The sequence below is a fragment of the Lycorma delicatula genome, chromosome 1 (assembly GCF_047948215.1).
Source record: "Lycorma delicatula isolate Av1 chromosome 1, ASM4794821v1, whole genome shotgun sequence".
Classification (NCBI taxonomy): domain Eukaryota; kingdom Metazoa; phylum Arthropoda; class Insecta; order Hemiptera; family Fulgoridae; genus Lycorma; species Lycorma delicatula.
The window spans coordinates 3390183-3416164 of NC_134455.1; the positions used below are offsets into that span (position 1 = coordinate 3390183).

The following is a 25982-nucleotide window of genomic DNA, read 5'->3' on the forward strand; positions in this document are numbered from 1 at the left end:
AAGATAATCTAAATATGATATTGTTTTGTGTAAGTTGTTTGTATGTAATGCATTAATCACTGAAATAGTTTGATAATAGTGAGTCATTACAAACCATTAGATTAACAATAGTTACCGAATAAAGTTAGTTGATTACACCACCTAGTCGTTTGCACTATTTGAATTTATGAATGTATGAATGTTTAAATGCTAAGAGAAAAATTTGCTACATCATATAAATTGTTGTATATCACTACTTTTTACTTCCTTGTATGAAGTAAAGGAAGTATTGTGATTGCAAAAAAATTTTGTTTCCAGATTTCAACGGAAATATCCATGTTGACTAGTTTCAGTGTGATGTCTATATGTACATATGTACATACATACACACAAATGTATAACTCAAAAACTATTAGTCATAGGATATTGAAATTTTGGATTTAGTACTGGTGTAACATCTAGTTGTGCATCTCTGCTTTTGATTGTAATCAACTGAACCAAAAGTGTCAAAAAAAGCCCAAAATCCAAAACAATTTAGATTTTGGACTTAACTCCAGTAATAAGCCTTCATTGAGAGCTTTTCAATGATATATTGTAAGTGATACTTATTTTCATTGGTTCCAGGTAATGGCACACCAATTTGAATCAGACTTCATCTCCTTTTTTTTTTTTTAATTTAAATATATTGATTTATTAATAAAAAACATAAACTCAAACACAATTATTATTAGTAAACTAAAAAACAACCCTTTCAATACTAAGCTGAAACATGATATAATTGTTTAGAAATTTAATAAAAGTATTAATTGATAACAAACAAAAGGTAAGAGTAAATTTCTTGAACACTAATGTTAAGGTAAATACATTAAATATAAAAAGATTACTACAAAATAATTCACAATTCAGGAACCACAATTATTTTGAACACATATTTACATACATGTTGAGGATGCAGATAAAGCAAATTTTTTGTTTTGGTTTTTAATATTTAAAACTCATCAGCAGAATAAATATTCTTCTTATAAAAGAAATATTTTTATACTTATTTTAAACAAATTGGTGAGAATATTTTTCAAATTGTTTGAATATTAAAAAAAGCCAATGGGCAGTATAACAAAACTCTTTTTCATGTGTCTGTAGAATTGTGTTAACTGATTTGGTAAAGGTGGATATTGTTACTTTTTAGGAATGAGAATTCTTTTCTAAAGCAAAGATTACACATTCATAAAATATTAACCCAAGGATAAGTTAACATATTTTCTAAATAAAGGTCTACATGATTTCTGTTTAGAGGGTCCCTCCAGATAATGTAGCCCATTTTTGTCTTAAAAATTTGTCCTGATACTATTGACATGACTTTGCACTTTATATTCATGTAAACATAGTAAATATTTAATAGTGATGATAAGCTTAGCATTTAGATCAAAACAGTACAGTTTATTTATGTTACAAATGAAATCAATTTGATCACCTCATGAGAAGTGGTCACATAATAAACAAAACACCCAGAAATTTTTCTTTGTGAGCAGCAGAAATACTACAATGGGAAATCCACGCTAACAGCAATATTATTTCTACCTCTGAAGCCCAGTGCAACGGTTTATCTGTATTTAAAGTTAGATGTTTGCAGTCCAGCGAATAATTTTTTGTTGTTAGAATTTTAATTTCTTTGAAATAACAATTTTCAGATATAGAATAAGTTGTATTGTGCAAGAAGGTTACAATGAATGCTCAAGATTTTTTTTAGGTAGGTCATTTAATAAACAATAAAAAAAAAGCAAGGGACTGAGAACACTTCCCCTGAGGCTCTTCGCATTCTACATTTTATTTATTATGGACTTAACTATTTGATTACAGTTGGTAAGGTATGAGTTAAACCAGTTCTGAACAGCTCCTCTAATAATATAGCTACTAAGTCTTTTCATCAATAGAAAGTGAGTTACTAAATAGATTGCTTTACTGAGGTTGCAAAAATTTTAAATGCAATCGTTTTGTTATCTACAGAATTTTCCAAATACTGGAAAGTATGGACAGTATTGGCATATGATTTTGTAAATTAAGTGCCTTTCTTAAGAAGGGAATAATAAACATTTTAAGGATATTGGAAACATGTCTTGTTCATTGCTTTCATTTATTATTTATTGTTTATTTCATTTCATTTCTTTTATATTGTTTTGTTTTATGTTCTGATTTGTTGTATTATTTGTTTGTGTTTCGATAGAGTTTTTTAAACTATTAGTTGTTAGATAGCCCTTTACGGTATTATTTATTGTGGCTAAGGAATTGATGTTTATATTTTATTTTTTTAAATATTTCTATATTTTATTTTTTTGTTTGATAAGATTTTAGTGGGAGACAGTTATTTTATATCGGAAAATGAAAAAAAAACAATGCAAAGGTTAAAAGTAAGGAAGTGATGAATAAAAAATGGAGAAAAGTGAATTGTAAAAAGGTTGATGAAAGAATACATGTTAAAGAAAAGACTTGTCAATCAGTTATGGGAATTAGGGTTATGCAGAAAAAGGCTTTACGTGATGTGATATACAGAATCCTAAAGAGATGGTTAAAGAGCTAGTAAACAATTAAATAAGGAGGAAATGGTTGTGTGTGACCTTAGCATTTTTGAGCAGATAAATAGAGGGGTAGTTGAAAAGGATTTAAATATCCAAGAGGTTGAGAGTATCAGGTAGGTATTGAAGGTATTTAGGTAGGATTAAGGTATTTCAGAGAATTGGGAAGGAAGAGTTAATGGAGGAGGAGAGTTGTTTGATTTGTCTCAGCGCATATTTGATTTTGACTCTCCCTACTTGTGGATTTGAGAGTGAGGGGACAGCTTGATGCTTAGCAGGGAGTTCAGTGGTCCATGAGCCTATGAGGTTGGTAGGAGGTGGTGTGGACTCATCACTCATCAGACAGTGCTGATGAGGGTAATGCATTGTCTGAGGTTAACAATACAAAGAAGCGATTAGGAAAGGCTGGAGCTCCATCAATCCGTTTCTTGAGGAGATACAGTCTGAAGTTCAAGAAGTGGCTATGCAGGATGACCATGCAGACCAACAATTTCCTTCACAAGAAAGCATAACCTTCAAAGGCTTGTAAATTGAAAAGACAATGGGTACTAAGTCTGAGGCTGATGTTTATAAATCAGATGAACTTGCCGGATTAGAGCTATGTTACTCTGGTATGGTCACTTGGTTACGCAAGAAGCAGAGAAGGGAAAAGGGAGGAATGAATGAGTGAAGAATTGTTAAAGTTTTATTGCATGAGAACATCGATCGAAGCAAGTTTAGACTTGCTTAGAATTTCAATTGATGAATAGAAGGAATTGTGAAGGCCATCATCTCCATTTTATTGTTGATTCTGAGGTTGAACAAGTTTTACTGACGCTGTTATAAACCCTTCAGTGAAGATCCGTAAATATATCACGGCTTGCTGCAGTTAAAAAGCCTCTCAATCATAATAATTTGATATTCATCCATCCTGATAAGGATGACAAGGGTGAGCCAAAGCTTGTCGCTTAGCCTGCCACCAGGAAAATATAGGAGGTAGTTAAGCCTAAGGAAGATGGAGTACAAATTAGAAATCTGCATAAATTGAAAGAAGGTGGTGTGTTATTGAGACTGCAAATAGTTGGGATGCTACGAAAATCCTTGAATATGAAGCATTTAAAGAACATGGATAACTCAGAGTGTTCCAAGGTCAGTGAAACCTAAAATAATAGTGATTTATGATATTCCAGAAGGCCTTTCCTGTAACAAGTTGATTGAATGCATTTTTAACCAGAGGGAGGGAGTCCAGCCAAAGAAAAATTCAGTAATGACATAGATTTTGAAGGAGGTTACAACACAGAAAAATTAAAGGCATTGAGTTGTTGTTGAGTGTGTTGCAGAGGTCAGGAACTGGTTATGATTGCGGGATAAGGTCTGTATTGAATGAAGCTGTCATAAAATCAAGGATTATGGTGATGTAGCAAGATGTTACAAATTTGTAAGGAGGATAACAACAATAGCTAAGTTTTTATTTCTTGTATCAACACGAAATAAAAATACTGATCTTTGTTTGAAATGTTGGAAAAGAAATTGTGTTAAATTCCTCTGCTACCTGAGATAATAGAAGTAGAGTTCTTATCTGATCTATTTTAATGTCAAATCCTCTTTTATTACCATGTGGATAGTCATCAAAAGTAAAGCATATTTCTTTATATATACAAATTCATGGCATATAAATTTTAGTAAGCCAAACTAGTATGGTGGTTTGAGGAGTTTATGGGGGTTAGGTTTGTTTAGTTTAGAGAAATCAAGAAACCAAGGACTTATCAGAGTGTCTTGGATTTTAAGATGATTCGTGGTGTGACATTAAGCAGCTGTACATTAAAAGACTAATTTTAATTACTATTTTAAGCATAAGATTGAGTTTGGAACAGCAGACAAGGATAAAAATAACATCCAAAACTAGTCCACCTAGATTTTGAGTTTATTGTCCAGATCTAACTGTGGTAACAGAGTGCATTACAAGTAAAATATTGACCTTAATAATTAAAAAGACCAATTCAGGTTTAGGAGGGAGGGGAACCTATGAAGCAATTATTGCAACTTGAACAATAGTGGAAAAGAGTTACAGAATGGGAAACATAGCATTCAAAAATGTGAAGTGGAAGAAAATATTTCAAATATTAATGAAAATGGAGTTTCTTAAAGATAATACGGGAATTGTGTAAGAACGGAAGTTGTGATTAGAAATGGAATGGAGGAAGAGGAAGCCAAAATAAATAAAGGTATAAAACAGGGATGTAATTAGTCACCTTGTTTGTTTAATATAGGAATCGTTGGTTAAAGTAAGAGAAGAAAACATGAATAAAGGTGTAAAAATACTAGGATGGAAGTATGCTGAGGTTTGCAAACATCGCAGTATTCACAGAAAGTGAACAAATTATGGAAATTTTGAACACATAATACAACATGAAGATTATCACTGGAAAACTAAAATAATTGTGTTCAAATATTTCAAAACTAAAATAACTGAATAGGATGGAGATTGGCGAATTTAGGAGTTTGCATATTTGGGGAGTAAGATTAAGATCATGCATGAAGTAAAGAGCTATACTTGCTGGATAAATCAAGGAAATAAAAATACAATTTTCTTTGAAAATTTTATTTTCTTCCAAGCTGTTTCACTGGAAGATAGGAAAAGATTATTGAAGAGGTATGTGTGGAGCATATATTGTAGGCAAGCAACTCATTGAGTATAGAAATGGAGAAAAAAGAAAAACTGAAGCCTTTGAGATATGGCATTATAGGAAGATGAAAACCAGCTTCAGAGTTGAGCACAAAAGAAGAAGAAGCTGTTTAATATTATCCCTTTTAATTTAATAGAAAAAAATAATACACAATGCATAACAAGAGAAAAAATGGATAATTGATACATTTTTCTTTCAATTGTACTTTGCTTTGGTTTTGAGAAACCATTTTTACTTTCTCACATATTCTTTCTCCAGAGTTATCCTAATAATAATTACTGGTCATAACCACAGGCAAGTAGTTTTTTTTATAACTTATGCTGGTAGTAAAAAGTGTTTAATAAATATAGAACATATTATATTTATTACTGGCAAAGTAAAATATAATGTAATAACACACCACTTTTTAAAAATACTGTTGTAGATATGTATTTTTTTACCCCTTGTACATTTTTATGTACTTAGAAATACAAATCATATTTAGAATTAAACATTCTAAGTACGTAAAACCTTATTGTATATCATGGGTCATGGAAAATAAATAGCCTGTGACATTATTATATTAGTTTGATATTTTTTTGTAATAAGTGACTGTTTTATTCAAATTTATGTTTTATCAAAATCAGTGTTCTGAAATTGTTCATTTCAATGCAGAAAAAGTTTTGCATAAGAAATTAAGAAGATAAAATTAAGAAATTAAAAGAAGAATAATTTTCCTACTTTATCAGGTCCTTCTAATTTTTACTTTTTCTTGAAATTTTTTCATTAGATACTAATCTATATTTTGTTTTTAATATACTCTGAATGTGCTTGTGCTTTTAATTTTTTCTCATGCATTAGATTCAGCAGTATATGTGTTATTGTGTAAATATAATTATGTGTAATATTACTACTTTATAGAATTTTTTTCAAATTTTTCATCATTTTCAGAGTTGGAGCTTATAATTCTAAATTAATTTGTAAAATAAGACCATTTTTTAACTTCTTTTTACTGCTAATTACTTGTTAATCTTTTTCTGTTTTGTAATATCTGTATTTTATTTTTTCACTAGACCTCTTACTTTTGGATAAACAGGATTTTTTTTAATTTTATTATTACTACTATTATTATTATTTTGAAATAATATTTTTGATATATTGCTTGAGTAGTTACATTTTGAGTAGTTATATTTTTTTAGATGAGTTGCATCTACTGTTACATCATCCTCGGCTTCAAGTGCTCTTTCCATGGCATATTTTATTGTTGGAGAAATTTTTGGACTTTCGTAATCCTTTGTCATGCGCTGTAATTTGTCTAATGATGATTTGATAATATTTTCTGATTTATATCTTGGCATGCTGTTTAATTTTGACATTATTCGTGTATATTCTGCTTCAGGTCGTCTTTGATGAGGTTTTGCAGAAACTCTTTGTATTGATTCTGTTGTAAAGTTAGTGTTCCATATTTCATTTTCTTCATTGTAAAATTTGAAAGTGATTTTTTGTCTTTCAATTTTTGGTATGAAGTTTTCAATAATGATTTGATTTAGTTTACATTGCTTTATTAAGTCATTTTGAGCTTCTTCAAGATCTCTTCTATCTCCGTTGAATTCCTCTATTATATCTGTAGTTTGTTTTTTTATGATGTTAAGTGTGGAAAGCATTTTTTGCAGTTTATTATTTTTTCTTTTAACTTCTTGTTCTAAATTCAAATTAGTCTCTTGCAATTCCTCTGTAGTCTCCTCTTCCTGTTCAAGTTGTTGCACCAATTTTGTTTTCTGAATTTCCTTTTCTTTAATCTGTTCTGCTCTCTGTTGTAGAATTTTTTGTTGTTCATTAGTGTGGTTTGTTATATTTTCGCTATTTAATAATTTACTTTCCAGTGTATGTATCTTTGTCTTCAATTCTTCTATGTACCTCTTCTCTTCTTCTAGGCATTTCTCTTTTTTTTCTTCTTTTATCATCATTTCTGGGGTATTGACATAAATGTGAGTTCCACATGGTTGCTGCAGTTGAGATTCACAAATTAAATCACTCGAATGAGTATTAATGTTGTGTTCTTCAGTTCCATTTTTATTTTTTGTTATAAACAGATTGTTTTTCTTACTAGCAAGTTTGGACTGAACTAATGCTTTGAGTTTTATTATTTCATCTTGGTATTCTCTTATAAGGGTATCTTTTGGATCCTCATTAATTTTTGGTTTGTTCTTTATATTTTTTGCTCTATTTGCGTATCGAAGAGTCGTTAAACTTTCTTCATAATTATAGCTAGCTGGACCAATATTAGCAATCATTAGTGTTTTTGAACTTCCACCTAATGAATCTTGCAAAAGTCTTGTTAATTTTGAATCTCTATATGGAATATGAAAATTTTTACCGTTACTTAAAGCAGAAATAACATTTCCTAAAGCTGATAATGATAGATTTATTTTACTAGCTTCTTTTAAATGTTCACCTGTTACACATGTTTTGGATTGTCGTTCGCTTCCTGCCAAATCTACAAAATTAAGTTTACCTACTCTTACTTGGTTTATTCCACACACAATTTTGCTCATTTCTACAGTAATAATGAATATGGCATGTGATCGGGAACTGTAATCATTCATATTGGTTTTGCCAATTTTTCTACTTTTATTACCACGTTGCATTACTTCCTCCATTTCTTTTGCACTTCTGCAGACATGTGATTTTATATTTTTTATAAAAACATCAGCCCCGTAACCTCTCAGTTCATGGGTTTTGTTTCCATCTTCATCTAACAGGTCTTTTACTTCTTCCTGGTAGATTTCAATGTATGATGAACGTATTAAATATTGTGTGTGTTTTGATTCTGAGATGTGATTAAATATTTGATGAAATGACTGTGGTACAACACCTCTTTTTGAAGGATCTGTTTGGTTACCTAACATTGTAAAGGTTTTTCCGGTGCCTGTTTGACCATATGCAAGTATTGTACCATTGAAGCCATCTAATACTGCATTAATGATAGGTAGGACCGATTCTTTGTATAAATCTTCTTGTGTTGATTCACTGCCATAAACTGCATCAAACGTAAATATCTTATACTCTGTTTCATCATCTTGTTTAGGATTACAAATTTTTATTGCATTTATTGATGGTAGTACATTTATTACATCACAGTAACCAGCACTGATCTCTTTCACATTCATTGGACGACATCTTACCACTACTCTTATACATTCATTTTCTCTCGATTCATTAATATTTAGTGTTCCCATTGTCACTACAGTCTGTAAAACAGAATTTTATTTTTCACTAATATTCATTTTTATTTGTCAATGAATAATTATATAATAGTAATTGTTATTAATTTATGTATAATAGTATATAGAAACTTGTAATGTGTATATCACATAAGTATAAATTATGTTAATTTATAATAAATTGAGTGCTGTGTTATTAGTAAACTGAATTTTCTTGTGTTTTAATGGTATCATTATATCTATGATTGGAACCGTATTTAATAAATAGTTCCCCACAAAATTAAAAATGTTGGGCTTAGTTCCACTACTTGCTGTTGACATTTATTATTGACTGACAACCATAAGATGTGATTATAAAATCAATTTTTTTCATAAATATGTTTAATTTTAATCGAGACACTTGATCTCAGAAACAGTCTTAGATTTTGTGATTTGTTCATTGCAAGCCATAACTGTAATGGTGAATCACAAAGTCAAATCACTCCTTGGCATAGAATGTTAAGCATCCAATGCTGGGACTTTGGATTAAATAAGAAGTAAGATAGTTTCTCATTGGCTTCTTCACTGTGCCAGTTGTACTCTTTCATGTATGTCAACTCTGTTTATCACAGGCATAGGCTGAATAATAAATGTAATTAGGGTCAAAGTAAGCAATGCTGATTAATGATTCTTGTAATTCAGAAGCTTTGCGTACATCACAGTCATAAGAAAGACTAGGGGGTAAAATAGTATAACACAACAAAACAGTGTGAACTACCCAAAATACACTTTTTAAACAAAGTACCTCATTGGAATTTGTTAGAATTATACCTGTATGTAAAGATTAAGAAAGCTTCTAGTAGAATCAGATGGCATTCATTTTAAAGTTAAAAATTTTATTTTAACAATAAGGCATATCAAACATAAATCAATAAATTTGTAAAGCTTATGTTTACACAATTAACAGTTTACTATTTTGCTTTTTAATTACATAATTAAACTTTATAGTGATTTATGACATACAGATGGCCTATAAAAATCAGTTATTAAAAAACTAAAACTGGTGATCAAAACTAGGAAATTAAGCAAGAATGGAAATATTGAGGCAAGTGTTTATTAAAATGAAAAGTTTCTATGTTCCCAGTTGATCAAGGTATTGTAAATGTTACAGTGTTGTTTATGCTTTTCTATACTATGATGGAGATATCAATCTTAAAATTAGCACTCTAGAAATAATGATGCTTTTGAAATGCGTGTGGAAAAAAATTCCTTGACAGTGTAAAATATTAAAAGAAAGAATTTAGAATGTCTTGGTAAATTATAAAGGGAGAAAGGTATTATTTGTTGAGACTAATGATTCAAGGGAAGATTAGAACAGTGAGGAATATGGGTTGAAGAAGAATTTCTTAGTCGTATAATCTGAGAAATTGGTAGTACGGTGTGTTCGGAAAGTTGCTGTACATTATGCTTTAGAATTATGTGGTACATTCTGTTCTTTCAGTGTTAGGTTGGTTTGTTGGATTTGTAGCCCTGTGAATTTGTTGGGTTTTGCTCAGTAATAAACCAAGACGCGAGTTGTTGCAATTAAACATGCTTCATGTCATTTCTTGTTTTGTTTCATTTTGTCATTTTCTTCCTCTCAATAGTTGAGAGGAATGCATTTTTCTCAGTGAACACATCTTTGATGAAGGTGACAAACTGATTTAATGAAGCATAAGTTTTATACTCCTGTTCCTCTCTGCAATGCAGTTTGAACTTAAAAAATTTCAGGCAACAGTCTCTGTTGAAGACTCTGATCAAAGGAAGACCTCCTCTTAACTAAATGAAAAGAAGTTGCTTGATATTTCAGATGCTGTGGCCAAAAGTACATCAAAGTCAATGCATAAGTTAGCACAATGGCAATATATCGGACTTGCTACCGCTCATAAAGCTGTAAGAAATTGAAACTTTTCCGTATAAAGTAATGTATGTTCAAGAACTGAAACCCACAGATCATGCCAAAAGATTAAATTATTGTCAATGATTAAAACATTTTACTGACCAAAATTCTGTAGGTATCCTTGACATTACAGTTTTTATAGTTGAAGCGTAATTTCATCTAGGGGGTACCTTAGTTCACAAAATACACGATTGTGGTTGACAGCTAACCCCCATGAAAAACACAAAGCGTAAAATTGTAGTCTGGGCCAGTGCGAGTAGAATGCACATTGGGGGTCCAATTTCTTTTTTTAAAGTTATGTTATTGTTTTTATGACATTTTTACAAAATGTCTTTGGTGAATGAATCATTTTGGTGAATGAATCATTTCAAGGTGCATGATCACTCATTCTGACTCTTTTGGTGGGGGGCACCAAAACAAGCAGTATATCACAACAGACTGCACACGATTGACAATCTAAAAGCAGCAATAACAGCATACATACGAGACATTCCAGTACATCAGCTGGTTTAAAGTGCTGGTACAAAGTGTTTGAAAACAAATTGATAAATTGAAATATGCAGTGTTACATTGATGTTGGAGAAGGTCATTTCCAACACCTTTTATAAACTACTCCAGTCATTGCGATATCGGTTTCTATAAAATAATGAAATAAAAATACAAAGCAATACAAAGTTCCATAATTCCAGCACAGCAACTTTCGTAATATACTGTACTGTGATTCAAAGCTGTTGTCTACGTAGTGAAATTGCTATGATGATTTCCCTTGTACAGTAAGAAGTGGAAGTAAAAAGGCAAAATCCAGTTGACATGGTCAGAAAGATGGCGATTCATCATTAGATCTTTGTAAAGCTTTACATTACGTGCAGAAAATAGTCATAGAAATACTGTAAAAGAAATTACAGCATTCTCTCTAAGAAAAATTAATTTAATAATGGATTAAATAATAGAGTTAAATGGATTTAATAAGTTCTTAAACTGATGGCTAAGATCTGTGGTACTTTCAAGTTCAGTTTGTAATTATAGGTCATACCCTTTCCTCACCATATTTACTTTACTAGACCTGGTTATTCTCATCACACTGTTTATTGTTGTTATTTTTTTGAATTTATTATCAATTTATTTTTTTCACTTAACACACTCTTTAATTTCAAACATATTTTTAAATTATTTCAAGTTAAGTGAGGATTTATTAAGTATGAAATTTTTGGTTTTTCCTTTCTACTGCAGTTATGTTGAGACAGCTTTATTTTAAGTTTAGATTCGATAACCTTTTAATTTTAGCCCATCTCACTATTATTGTAAATTTAATATTAACTTTAACATCCAGTTCACACTTCTTAAAACTTTTCTTAGCAATTCTTGTTATTAATAAACTGTACAATTGATAGGCTATTAATCAATTTCAACAGACATTTGGAAAAATTATAGTTATCAAAATAATAGTTTTTATTAATAAAAAAATAATAGAAAATAATCAGATATACATATTAAAAAAAAAATACATTTTAGATAACAAATATTCAGCAAGTACAATAAATTTATATGTTGAAACATCTCTTTAATATATAAAATTGTTAAAATTTTGATATAAATCTTGATATATTACACAACCCTGCAAAATTTGGTTTGTAGAATGTTTTTTAACTTTTGATTTCCAATGTATTTTTCTAGCGCTAAATCCGAAAACAACTTCATTTTTTCCAACACGTCAGTATTTTTCGCAATTCGCAAATTTCAAAATTTGTAAAACGTTGGAGGTATCAAGGAAAATGTACTACTAAGTGATGGCAGACTAATGCCGTATGATAGAAGAAAATGCGCGAAGAAGAGTATAAGCCGTCCAAAGAAACTTACGACACATGTAATAGAATTGTAAGTATTTTACATACTTCGTCATTGGGTGGGTGAAGAGGGACAGTGGTTTCCAAAGGCATGACGTACCTCATAAAAGTTAAATAAATAAATTTAAAAATTAGGCTTATTTTATGGCAATTTTCATTGGAAATTAAGGGGTCAGTGACCCCCCCCCCCCTACCACCTCTTAAGACCACTCGTATTACTTTTTATTAAAAACATTTTATTATTTTCAAATTTTGTAATTTTCGATTTGTGAAAAATTCTGACATGATGGAAAAAATGGTTATTTTCGGATTCAACGCTAAAAAATACTAAGAATCAATTATAAAAAACAAAAAACGCAACCATCGCAGACTTGCGTTATTAATTTCTTAATCTTTAGCTTATAGTTACAAGTACTTTTTAGGACTATATATATATCTATTTATATGAAACACTAATTGTGTCATAATCTATTTTTAACCTTATATTGATTTTTACTCTACAACAATTCCTTTTTGTAATTTACGTTAATTACACTAATTGAAATATTTTAATTTAATTAATAATAGTTTGATTACCTGGAAAATAGAAATTTACTTTGTTTTCTATGATAAATATAAATAATCATTAAAAAAAAAATTTGTGACTAGTCTTAGTTTTACTTATTTAGTTTAATGTATATATTTATATAATTTTAACATGCACACTTCTTATTAAATTTTTTGTTTGGCACTTTTGGGAAGGATATTTATTTACTTGAGAATTGATTGTTTTTGCTAAACAGATGACGATTTAAATTAACAATGTTACCACCTATTTCTTCTATATCATATTTATAACTTATTATTTTTAATAATCCCGGCATAAAGTGTAAAATAATGACTTTACTAATAATATGTTATATAATTAAATATTTGGAGTGAATAATAAAGCAAAAAATGTGATTTAAAAGAAATTTTTTAAATAATTAAGGATTTCATTTAGTTAACGAGTCGATTTAATATTTTAGTTTTAGGGATTAAGTAGTTTTATTCGTATAACCTTAAGTTGCATTTTAAGTATTATTGTGAACATATATGTAAAAAAAAAGTTCAGCACATTTAAAAAATCTTTATTATAATTTTTTTCACAAAATTAAGGACTAAAACTGAAAGCTTGCATTTCATTTACATTTAGTGTTAGCATATTATTATTTAAGAAGAGGAAGAATTACTAAAAACATGAGTGAGATACGATATTAAGATTTTTTTCAGTAGGACATTTGATACTAACAAAAAAGCACACTGTGGATGAACCCATCGTATTTAGTTAATTAACGCATCTGTCAAAACTTGATAGCTTCTAGATCACATAATCTTGAATTTGATTCTTGGCAAAGAATATTTTCGTCCATCTCATACAGGGTTGCCAGGCGTCCCTATTTCGGCGGGAATGTCCCGATTTAGTAACTGTAATCCCGCGTCCCGAAATGCTGTTTATAATTTCCGATTTGCTAAGAAATCTAACTAAACAGACGTTAATAATACGATTGCAGTTTTTGAAAGCTTAGTAAGTAATAATGAAATTACGAGAAATTCAAAATGGTGTGCGCGGCATATTTACACAGTTTCGGGATTTACTTATCCGTAACATGTACATAAATTAATTAACTTGTGATGATAACTTTTGACATGTAATACTCTTTTAACCTGTGTAATTGATTCATACTTTAAATTTTCTTTTACTATTATTATTTTGTATATGTCTGCAAGTAGGTCATCTTATTAAAATTATTGACGAAGGCTTAGGAGAAAAACAAATTAATATATAATAGGAGGAAAAAAAGTGAAATTTTGGAGCTCATAGTAGGGAATTTGATAGGTAGATAAGTGGATACACTAACCCACTGGGTTCGAATCCCGGTCAGGCATGGCATTTTTCACACGCCACACAATTTTCATTCATCATTTTCATTCATTGAAGCAATACCCGAACGTGGTCCCGCTGGTTAAAAAAATAACCCACCGGGTTGGTCTAGTGGTGAACTCGTCATCGCAAATCACCTGATTTCGAAATCGAGAGTTCTAATGTTAAAATCATAGTAAATGCAGTTATTTTTATATCGATTTGAATACTAGATTGTGGATACCGGTGGCACAAGACTACAATTTGTTTATACATTCATACATATCATCCTCAAACCTCATTTATCCTCGAAAGTAATACCTTATGGTGGTTCCGCAGGCTAAACAGAAAAAGGAAAGTGGATTGACGGTCTAGCAATGCATTTAGTGTGAGATGACGAATAGTCCGCCCCATAGATAGTCGTACTTGTTCAGCTTGTTTTGTGTTTTAATGTTTTATATACAATACTAAAATATATATTAAAATGTAAAATGATTTCTGAAAGAAGGAATAAAAAGTTAAAAAGAATGGTAAAATTTAACCCGGAGTGAAACAAATACGAGTGGATACGTCACAGTAGTAATCACCATGTTACATGTACATTGTACAGTAACCTGAAAATTTCAATTGGGCCCGGCGGTGAAAAAAACAGAAAGCATAAAAAGTGTTTGTCATCAATCTACATAGATTGATGACAAACATTGATACATAGATTGATTGATCTTCTTCATCTTCTGCAAGTTCATCTAATTGAACTGCGTTCTTCACCACAAAGAGCCACAGAGAAGAGAATCCGTAACATCAGCAAAAGTATCATTTTGTTATCATACTGTCATGCATTCACACAGCTTTTGTCTAGTGATTGTGCTGCTTCTTTGTTCTTGTGTTTGTTTGTCGATTCAAAAATAGCAAAAAAATTCCGCTGTGGAAAAACTAAAATATTTAAAATAGTTGGTAATAGTCTAGCGCCCGAATCAAAGAACCGAACTTTAGAACAATTGAAAGGTAGCATTCCATATTCGATTAGTACCGATGCATCCAACACAGGGAACATAAAAACTTTTCCTATAGTTTTAGGATATTTCAAAAAATAAAAAGTTATAGAAAATGAATCTTTCTATTCACTGGATATTGAATGTTCAGTTAACATTGCAGACTGTTAAACTGAAATTAGAATATAATGGTCTGAATTTGAAAATCATGTCTTGTTTTGTGCAGATAATGCAGCTGCAAATTTTGGCAAAGACCAAAGTATATTCACCGAATCAAGAAAAGTAAATGCTCAACTTATTCCGATAGGATGTAGTAGCTACATTCCACACAATACTGGCAAAAAAGCGACGAATCAACTAAAATATGATATTGATCCAATCATAATAAAAATTTATTATGAGTAGTCCATCTACTAAGATAACTGTTTTAAAAGAATTTTTTGAATGAGCAGAAATATTACACCATGCACCAACTCGATGGCGTAGTCTTTTACCTGCAGTTGAAAGGCTAGTAAGTAATTTTGAGCCAATTAAATCCAACTTTTTGTCTCAACAATTATTCTCAGCCGGACTACATGGAGTTTTTTGAAGATGAACATTCTTTAAGATATTTGGATCTCATTATGAACACTTGTTCAATTTTCATCCTACTTTAACCAAATTATCGAGTAATATTGTTGTAATAATTTATGTATACGAAATTATGAAAGAAGGGAATCATTAATTAACAGAAAAAAAACAATTTTACGGATCAATTGCAAAGAGAATATTAGAAAAACGTGATAACGATTCTGCAGTGAATTTTAAAGTTGACTCCAATTCTTTCTTTGATATTGGAATCAATTATTTGGAGTAATGGTTTGACTTCAATAACAAATTCGAATCACTGAAAACTTTGTATCTAAAAGAACGCATTGAATTTAATAACAGAAAAAATCATAAATCAGTTCAAAGTTTTTATCGACGAAGACATTTTATTCGAAGAAATTCAAAAACTAAATTTATTTAAAGAGATGGAGAAGAAATGCTTTAACAACTAACGAAAAGTGGGTAAATTTTTTTAAAAGTAATGAAATTGCAACGAATTTATATAAAATAACATTCTACATTTGTTTCAATTCCCCACACAAATGCAACATCAGAAAGAATTTTTAATTTAATGATGACGGCTTGGCGAAAAAAACAGATTTGTTTGTTCTTGAACAACTTGAATAAATGGTAAAGAAAATTTTAATGTCATGCAAGGAGTTTTGCAAATTTTTAAAAACTGAAAATCAACATGAAAAATATTAAAGTGATGTTTTTTATGGTTTTTGTTATATTGTATAATAAAAATCTGATGTGGACACCACATGACTTTCTTGTATGCCTATTAAATTACTTATACACATTTTTTTTTAAATGAAAAGTACATAAAATTTTATTTCATTAATAACTTTCTGATTATTGAATTATTATTTATTGTAAATTGTTTTTTACAATTGAAGGTTAATAAATTATTAATAAATCAATATATTTAAATTAAAAAAATGAAATGGGAGATGAAGTCCTTCAAACCGATGTGCCTTCCCCTTGTAAGATCCAAATATTTCATTAATTAAAATTTTATTTGGCTATAACTCTGGAACCAATGAAAATAAGACCACTTATGCTATAACGTTGAATGAGGACTTACTACCGCAGTTAAGAAAAATTCAAATTTGTTTTTTTGATTTTGGGCTTTTTTGGACATTTTTGGTTCAGTCGATTGCAATCAAAAGGGGAGGTGCACAACTAATGTTACAACAGTTCTAATTTCAACATTCTACAGTTAATCGTTTTTGAGTTATGCGAAATACATACGTACGTACAGATGTTATGCTGAAACTAGTCAAAATTAATTCAGGGATGGTCAAAATGGATATTTCCGTTGAAATCTGAAACCTGAATTTTTTCACGATCACAATACTTCCTTTACTTTGTACAAGGAAGTATAAGTAACGACTTATTTTTTGTTCTGGATCTGAGTTTTTCAACACATTCATGAAAACTACTCTTCTCAGAACATCCTCTATAAAGTATGCATGAAACCTAAAATGAAATTGTAGAACATTTCGTGGCCAGTTATAATTGACCATGCCGTGGACCTACAGTTGAGAACACTGCTACATTTTTTTCTACTGTAGTATTGTTTCACGACCAACAAACACTACTCCACATAATCATTTAAAGAATATTTTCCAGCTCTTAAATTGATATTTGATGTTAGTAACTTTGTTTTTGCATGAAGCTCTGCTTTCTTGGGTCAGGCTGCTTTTTTATCACTATCTTGCTTGGACCGTCCTTTTTAGTTTTATTATCTAGGTAACAGAATTTTGAAATTTATGGTTCCCTTATCATAATATACTTAGTTTACAAAAAAAAAATTGGGGTTTTAAAGCTATTAAATATCTCTTAACTTTGACTCTTCGGTAATGAATCACAAATGAAATGAAAAAGTAACTCCTAGTTTTTACCACCTATTAAGTCTTCAGCATGAATACTTTCCATGTGGCACACACCTAACCAATAGGAGAATTTTGCCCACACTTTAATCAGCTCGTCTGGAGTAATTAAAACAACAGCTGCTTCAATAATGGGTAAATAGGTTAATAGTGGAGGCACAAACACAAGATCCTTTATAATACCCCAAAAGAAAAAAATTACATGGGGGTCAGATTGGACAGTCTGACCCCATAAAAAATACTGGGGGTCAGCTGTTACAAATAAGTTCTGTTATTGGGTCCATGTCGACCGATCTAGCAGTTGGAGAAAATGTCATTCATCTAAACCCGCAAAGAGTTATGCCTTGAGAAGGTGCTCTTCTTGCCAAATAAAATTCTCTGGTCCCCACCTTGCAGTTGAAGAAAGACCCATATATACAGCATATCCAAATAAGCAGCAACTCCAGTTATGCTTCCTTCAGTGAAAAAGAATGGTCCATAAACTTGCCCTCAGGATATCGCCTAGATAATTCTGGGGAGTCTTTTTTGTGTTGTAGAAGTTCGAGAGGATTTTCTGATAATAGATACAAACATATGTGTGTTAACACGCCCTCTAAGATGAATTGTTCACTTATGACTGAACACAATACGATCAAGAAAGTCCTCATCTTCATGTTGCAACATTCAATCGCGAAGACTGCATGCACAGCTAGTCAGTAGGCTGTAAAGCCTGAAACAGATGTTAACAGTATGGATGCATATGTAAGTGATTCCTTAAAACATTCCACACTGGCGTTGGTAGTTCACGGGCGGCCTTCCTTACAGATTTTTTAGGACTAAGGAGGAAAGACTTCCTGACCTGTTCAACATTTTTTTTAGACATTCATAATTACCCCTTTCTCCTCCCTTTGCACAGTCATCCAGTTACTTCAAACTTATTATGCCATCGACCGATGTTATTGTCTTTTGGAGAATCACAATTAGACTTTCTACAGAAACTTGTAACTAAAGATTCACATTTAGCAAACTACAAAACGCAGAAGACTTTCTGTTCAGGAAAAGCCATCGTCAAGCGGAACTAGAATTGACCACAACTAAAATTGGTGGACACAATCCTTTAGAAATGATTCTTCCATAGAAAATGTCTTGTAGCATCTCCATAGTAGAGTGAGCCATATGGGAAGTGGCGCTATTGCAACCAGAAGTCATGCTCATCCTCTTGCAGTAAGGTTATGAAATGTTTTATAATTGTTAGATGGCAGTATTCGTAGTTTTTTTAATAAACCAAGAGTCCTAATATTCATCGCCTTCAAACTGCACATCATTTGCCTTATTTTTTGTGGGTGCAGGGGAAATTCAGAGGAAATGGTGGGATTTTCAGTACCCCAGGTTCAGTAGTTCTGATTATTAACTTCCCACCGAGGTAAAACCACGCTTCATCTGTGAAAAACACTTGATCTAAAATTCCAATGTTGCCTGTAATGAAGTTCTTGAACCATTGATAGTAGTGAACTCTTTTAGCATAATCAGCATTAGCTAGCTCATGGTAAACCTGCATTCAATACTGATAATATTTCAGCAATCTCCTCATTGCAGTCTGAGCTGAACTTTGCAAATATTTATGAGGAGATCTTGTAACTACTTTTTTAATGTCCTGTATCACCTGTGTAGTGCATATTTCTGGCCTAACACCAAACCTGTTTTTTTAAACCTACTTTTGAAAAACACTTTTCACTGATATTTTCTTTTCAAATTTCTCCTTGAACTTTCACAGACACACAACGCACAACATGAGTTTGTCCCTAAATAAGTTTCCATCACAAATACATGTTCTTCAACAGTTAACCACATTTTAACAAACACACGGTTATGCAACCTTGTTCAAAAGCCAATACTTGACTGGCAGTAAACAGTCCTCCCCACACTGGTTCCATTCATACCATGCTTTCCACATTATTTTACCCATCTCACGCCAGTATATGCATTTAGTATAAATTGATGAGTGATGGGGCCTATTTTAAGTTGAACACTGTATAACAAATTAAAACCCTGATATTTTTTTGTACACCCAGTATATTCAATTTCTTGTTATCCTCCTCTTCATTAGCTCTTTTGTTATTATTTCATTACTGTTGTTTTACTTTTAAGTTGAATTTCTTTACCTTGGCTCTTTAAAAATTGAATTTTTCTCTTAACTATGTACACATGCCATTGAGATTTTTTCTAATTTATTTTTAGTTTCTTAAGAAAAAAAATATATTAGGAAATTTCAACATCTTTATTCTTTCTCCTGTCTCGGTTAGTTCTCTCTCAAAATTTTCTTTTAATTCCTGTATTGTTTCTAATGTATGCAAGTTGAAAAGTAATGGTAACAGGTTATATCCTTATCTAATACCTTTCTGAGAGAGCTACAGGTTTTTGTAATGTACTGCTATTATTATTGTGTCCGATTCTTGCACAGATTATGTACTATTTTTAAGTGCAAACTATTACAAAATTTTATATATATTATCAAATATATATATATTTGATTATATATATTAATTCTACATTATCAAATATCTCCTCTCAAATGTAGGGGCCCTGTTTTAAAATTTGTCTTATAAGATTAGTCATAGAGCAGTAGCCTCCTTGCTTCTTTCTAAAACAAAACCAGTCAACTTCCAATTCACCTTCTAATTAGCTGTAAACTATTCTACTTAGTATTTCTTTTGCATTAGATATTAGACTGATAGTACTTCTCACAGTTAACTGTTCCTGCTTTCTTTGGAATACTTACAGTTAGAATCCTTTATCAAATGTACGGGTACTTCTCCCATCTCACAAACTTTACATAGTCATGTGTATAATCTATTTAGATTTCTGAATAATCTGATTTCTGTGTAGTTCTGTTTGTCATAGATTAAATAGTAATTCTGATCGTATATCATCTACCCCTACTCCAATTCTGTTTAAGTCTTTAAGAGCTTTATCAAACTCTTATCTCAGAACCGTCTCCTCTAATGCCGTCATAGATTTCTTTCTTTTTCTTTCTCCATTTGATAATTTGTCCTCTATAGTTCTATAAATTCTTATCACCTACTAGTTGCTCTTCCTACCCTTGATTTTCCATATATACCTCTCATACTAATAGATTTTGACTTCATTTACTGTACTCGGAAGTTTTCTCTATTAGGTAGATTTCATAAGAAAGCTACCTATTGTAATGGGTACCATGGCTCTACTTCTGGAAAATTTTGACATATCTTTGCGTTTCACATCCCTCAGACCCCTAAACCACCGTCAGTTCAAAAGTCTATATATACGTATAAATTTCACTTTCTTGTGGACATTATAACTGCTGTAATTTTGCACCAATCACTTTCAAATTGATACATACAATATGACAATCCAAAATCTTGGTGGAGTTTCTTAATGGGCAAAATTGGACCATCGGGGTGGAAATGGGGGCTTTTTCGAGAAAAAAAATCACTAACTTTCTTATTAAGTGAAATATCAAATTCGTTTAAAGTTCCTACTATTATTTGGATAAGGACCTAAAACTTATGTTAGTAAAGATTGTTGATATCACCAACCATTGGCCCAGGGGGTGGAAAAAATGGGGTTTCAATGAAAAAAAAATCATACCTCCCTTAATAGGCATAGTATCGAATCTGTTTAAATTGGTCGTAAGTCCTCTAAACATTATATAAAACTTTTCGGAAGCAATTTTTGATATGACCAACACTTAAGGCAAGGGATGACCAAAATGTTGCTGGAATTGTAAGAAGATGGGGCTTGTCGTATGCTAAACATATGAAACTTTTTTCACATGCAGTCATTGTCGTATTGAGTAAATTTGAAGTTTTTCTTAACTTTAAGGTGGAAATCCTTTTTATCTCCTACTTAGCACTGGTGAAATCTACCTCCGCCTTCCAGCTTGCTGAAAGGGATTTTTTTTTATGCTACTTCCACCCTTCCAGTAGTCATATATCTTATTCCAAATCTTTTCTATATCTCTGCTGCAACCAGTTCTATTGTACTATTTTACTACTTTTATTAAGTTTATATCTAAAGAACCTACATAATTTCCTTAATCATTTCTATAATTTTTTAGTTTCTATGCCCATCCATCATTCCATGATTCTCTACCAAATATTGTACCTAACGTTTCTTCTACTTTAGTCATGCTATTTTTTAAATTTACCCATTTTTTAACTGATTCTGATTTTCCTATAATTTTTAGCCACTATTACTGTTATTTGTTCAAATTTAACTTTACATTGTTCTCATTTAGTTTATGTTCCATTTCTTTTCATTTTTTTAAGTTTCTTAACTTCACCTTATGTTTTGTCAAAATTAGATCAGAATCAGTATTTTCTGCTAGATACATTTTATTACCCATAATTTGCTTTCAAAATCTCTGACCTACTAATGTCTGTGAGATTATATCAATTAATATGTACCTTCTTCTTGTTCTCGTGTTCATTTATGCTTTTTAAAAAATGATGTTTGAAATTTCTAATTTATGTATGGTGATCTAATGCAAAATTCTGAAAAGCTAGTTCCTCTTTCATTCGTTGATTGCTCATATTTCTTTCATAGCATTCTATCCTCTGCTAAATAACCTGACTAAAAATCTGTCTGTCTTTTCATTTCATCATGTTTATTAATACTCTAATAATAACCTTTTATTTATTTTTCTAAATTAGCCACCCTACCACTCTTGATTAAGCCATGAACATTGCATGCTTTGGCTTGAGGAGTGACATACTGCTTCATCCCACTGGTTCTATAATAACTGTAGCCTCTTTAGCAGTTACTATGCAGAGACCTGTTAGTGGGGGGGGGGGGGGTTATTTTACCTCCAGACTATCTTATCCAGAAGATGCCATGTTTAAAAAAGAAGAAGAAAAGAATTGAGGAAAATTTTTTCGTAGAAAATATAGCTGTAGTTTTCCATTTCCTTTAGCTGGACAGTACATGGAGCCTAAAGTACCTCACAACTATTAGGGCAGCCACTCCCTTTTAGGAAGAACTTTTTTATCTGGCATTACAGATACTACCACTATGGTAGCACCTGTAATACAGTATGTACTTCTCAAAGGTGTGTAAACTTCTGTAGAGGGTTAGTAGCTTATTTGCAGGCAGCCAGTACTAACCTTTGGCACAGAAACCTTGTCAGTTTTTTGGGATTTTTTAATTGCATTGTCTGTACTCATAGACTGTACTTCATTATACCTCAGATACTACTGCTGCCTTCCACACTTCTTATTCAGTTCACTCCTTATTTTCATCATATAAGTGATCTTTCTCTTACCAGGAGACACCCTGTTGTCCACAGGAAATAATTTATGATTCAGTGAGTCAGTAAAAATTTGGCCGAACAACAAATAGGATGCTGATTAGCATGCTGCTTTCTAGATCAAGTAGTCTCAGGATTAATTCCTGGCAAAGATTTGGCTTTTCTTCACCTATCATTTCATTCATCTCATCCTAATCATAAAACATGTGCAAAAGTACATTGAAGGTCAAAATAGTAAAGCAAGACAAAAAAAAGATATAGTGTTATAGTCTTTTAATTTAAACTGGTTATAAGGCTTGTTAATGAATGTCTTTGTTAGCTTTTGTACTTTAACTGGATAAATTAATGATCTGAACTTTTTATGTGTTCTTATATAGTAAGGAAATTTTTCAAACATTTGCATCCTGTGAAGAACTTTTAGATTAGTTTGTTGTTTAGTTTCATAAGAATGACAAAACTGATCACGTTCTATTTGACTAGATATGATGAATCTGTTGAAATACTAATAAGGAATAGTTTGACGTGAGTTTAAATCCTCAGTTGGTTATTATTCTTATAATTTTGTACTTTGTATCTAAAAACCCATCCTTTGGGTATTAATAGTCACAAATTGTTTAATACCCAGTTTGTGACTGATAAGTGTAGTAAACCAGTAGTCTTGTATTTACAGAAAGTAATTTATTCCAAATAGTTTATGTTGAAACACCTTTTTCAAGTTTAGTATTTGTAAATTTTATCTCTACTTCTTTATTATTATCAAATGATGGTTTAGTATTAATTAAGAGTTTTCTTAAAAGGTTAGCAGAATAATGGAAAAAAAGAAGTGTTTCGTTGTTAACTGTTCCATGAAGATACAACATGAAGAAAAGAAACCTCAGTTATAAATTCTTACAAAAATTTTGAATCCAAAGAGGCTATTTTTATTAATTCATTTGTTGTTTGTAGTATAATAAATTTTCATTATTAAGTTTTCCTTTTCTCTGATTTAATATCATTTAGTTTTCCATTATTACTTTTAATTATTCAGTTTACTTGAAGAAGTAAAAATTACTGCTATACTCTAATAATAATTAAATACTCTAATAATAACCTTTATATTTATTTTTTTAAATTAGCCATCCTACCATTCTTGTTTAAGCCATGAACATTGCATGCTGTGGCTTGAGGAGTGACATACTGCTTCATCCCACTGGTTCTATAATAACTGTAGCCTCTTGAGCAGTCACTATGCAGAGACCTGACAATGGAGTTATTTTACCTCCAGAATATCTTATCCAGAAGATGCCGTTATACTTTTTTTTAAAAGAAGAAGAAGAAAAGGACTGAGGAAAACTTTTCCTCAAAAAAAAGTTTCACAGTTTGATGTGAAAGTGCTTTGCTAGGTAAATAATTACAAAAGCAGTAAAAGTGAGTGTAAGTAACATAGTACAGTTAAGTTTAATAAACAGTGTACATTCTGTTGTTAGGATGTGGATCAGTAAATTATTTATTAAAATTTTGAAGTAAAGATTACTACCGGCTTCTTATTCAAAATATAAATTTATTAAGTATTGTTATTGAATGCTGTTGGTGTTGTTTGATGGATGATGTTTTTTAAGTTAATGTAATTTATATATTTGCATCAAATGTTTTATTTATATTATATATTCTGTTATAGAATAATCTAATTTTTCAGACATAATGAGAATAACTTCCATGCAGATAACACTAAATTGACTGTTAGTAGTTTTACCATTCCTGAGAATATTCCTACTGTGAATCAAGGTCTGTATTTTATTTAAAAATTATTTTACTTTTATAATGTGAATTTCAGTACTAATTTTTTTTAAATTTAAAAAAAAAAAATACTTTAATTTTTTGGTTGAACTTACAAAGTCATTTAATAGTGTTTAATAAATTGTAAAGTTTTGCAGATTTAATTGTAGTTAGTTAATTCCTGTAAAAAATCATGAGACATAATCACTGATTACAGGGATTTCTTGTTTTTTTGTTTTTTTTTTGAGAAACAGACAGCTATACCGTTGTGCTATCCTAACAATTGGAACCGAACGCATAAGTAAGAAAAGATCAGAAATATTTCTGAAAATAGAGCAGGATAGGATAAAATGGTTTGTATTATAGAAGAGTATCAAAGGAGTTAAAAATAAATGTTAAACTGAAATGCAATAGGAAGAAGTCAAACTCTACTACTATGAAGATAGATAGTGTGGAAGACTTGAAAAATTGAGTTAGAAGTAGAAAAAGTTTTGAAGAGAAATAGAAGGGTAGAATTAAGCAGTTTCTTGATCTGCATCCTGATCCAATGACATATGGGTACTGAGAATATTGATGGTTATGATAAGAAGATAATTTAAAAATTTGTGATTTTTTAATTTTAAAATTAAATAATATGGAGAATTATTTGATCAACAGATTTACAAAAAAAATTATTTAGTAAATGAAAGGACAGTATGATATGATATATAGGAAGGTGAAGACCATACATGAGATAAGTGGAAAGGAATGGTAAAGTGCTACATGAGGAGAAAAAAGTAAGAAAAAGATGAAGGAGTTCGTGAAGGACCTGTATGTGACAAAGAGAGGAACATAAGGACTAAATATACAAAAGGAATGGGAGATAGCTAAAATAATGAAGGACCAGCAATATTAAAGTATGAGACACAGAAAGCAATTAAGGAAATGAAAAATAAAATATTGACTAGAGTAGACGAATTTCCTATAACATTTTGTAAGTGCTTAAATGAGAAAGTTGTGGAAGAAGTAGTTAAACTATGTAATATGGTACACTGTATAGTGAGAAAGTGGTAATTATATCAATTCTGATACACAGAGCTATAAATTTAATAGCCCATGCTGCTAAAATATTGTTAGATTCTTAAACTTTAGGTTAGTAAGAATAATGGAAGAGAATGCAGGAGAGGAACAGTTTGGCTTCAGAAAGGGAAAGCAGTTAGAAATGCCACACTGCTAAGAATGGCTGGATAAAGATATTTAGGCAGAAGAAGAGGAATGAGTTTGTGTTTCATAGATTTAGTGAAGGCAGCTAGACAGATTCAAGAAAATAATGGAGATTCTTAAAAAGACAGAATAATTAAAGAAAGTTATGAGACAAGCAGCAGCAATGAAAGTGTAAGTAAGAATAGAATTGGTCAGGTGGATTTAAGTCAAATTGTTAGACAAGG

General features: G+C 30.8%; 1 protein-coding gene and 1 pseudogene across 4 annotated transcripts in view; one reads left to right on the forward strand and one right to left on the reverse strand.

Moving 5' to 3' along the window:
• The window catches only part of LOC142322468 (acyl-coenzyme A thioesterase 9, mitochondrial-like), a 122157-nt gene that overhangs the window by 3857 nt on the left and 92318 nt on the right, over positions 1–25982 (forward strand). For all 4 annotated transcript variants that reach the window (XR_012755931.1, XM_075361646.1, XM_075361621.1 and 1 more), the window contains exon 2: positions 24476–24564. Coding sequence is in view for 2 of the 4 variants with exons in the window: in XM_075361646.1 (XP_075217761.1) it covers positions 24476–24564 (89 nt within the window). In the remaining 2 variants the exon portion in view is untranslated. The remainder of the gene's footprint in view (positions 1–24475; positions 24565–25982) is intronic.
• Positions 715–8433, reverse strand: LOC142318491 (kinesin-like protein KIF3B pseudogene; annotated as a pseudogene).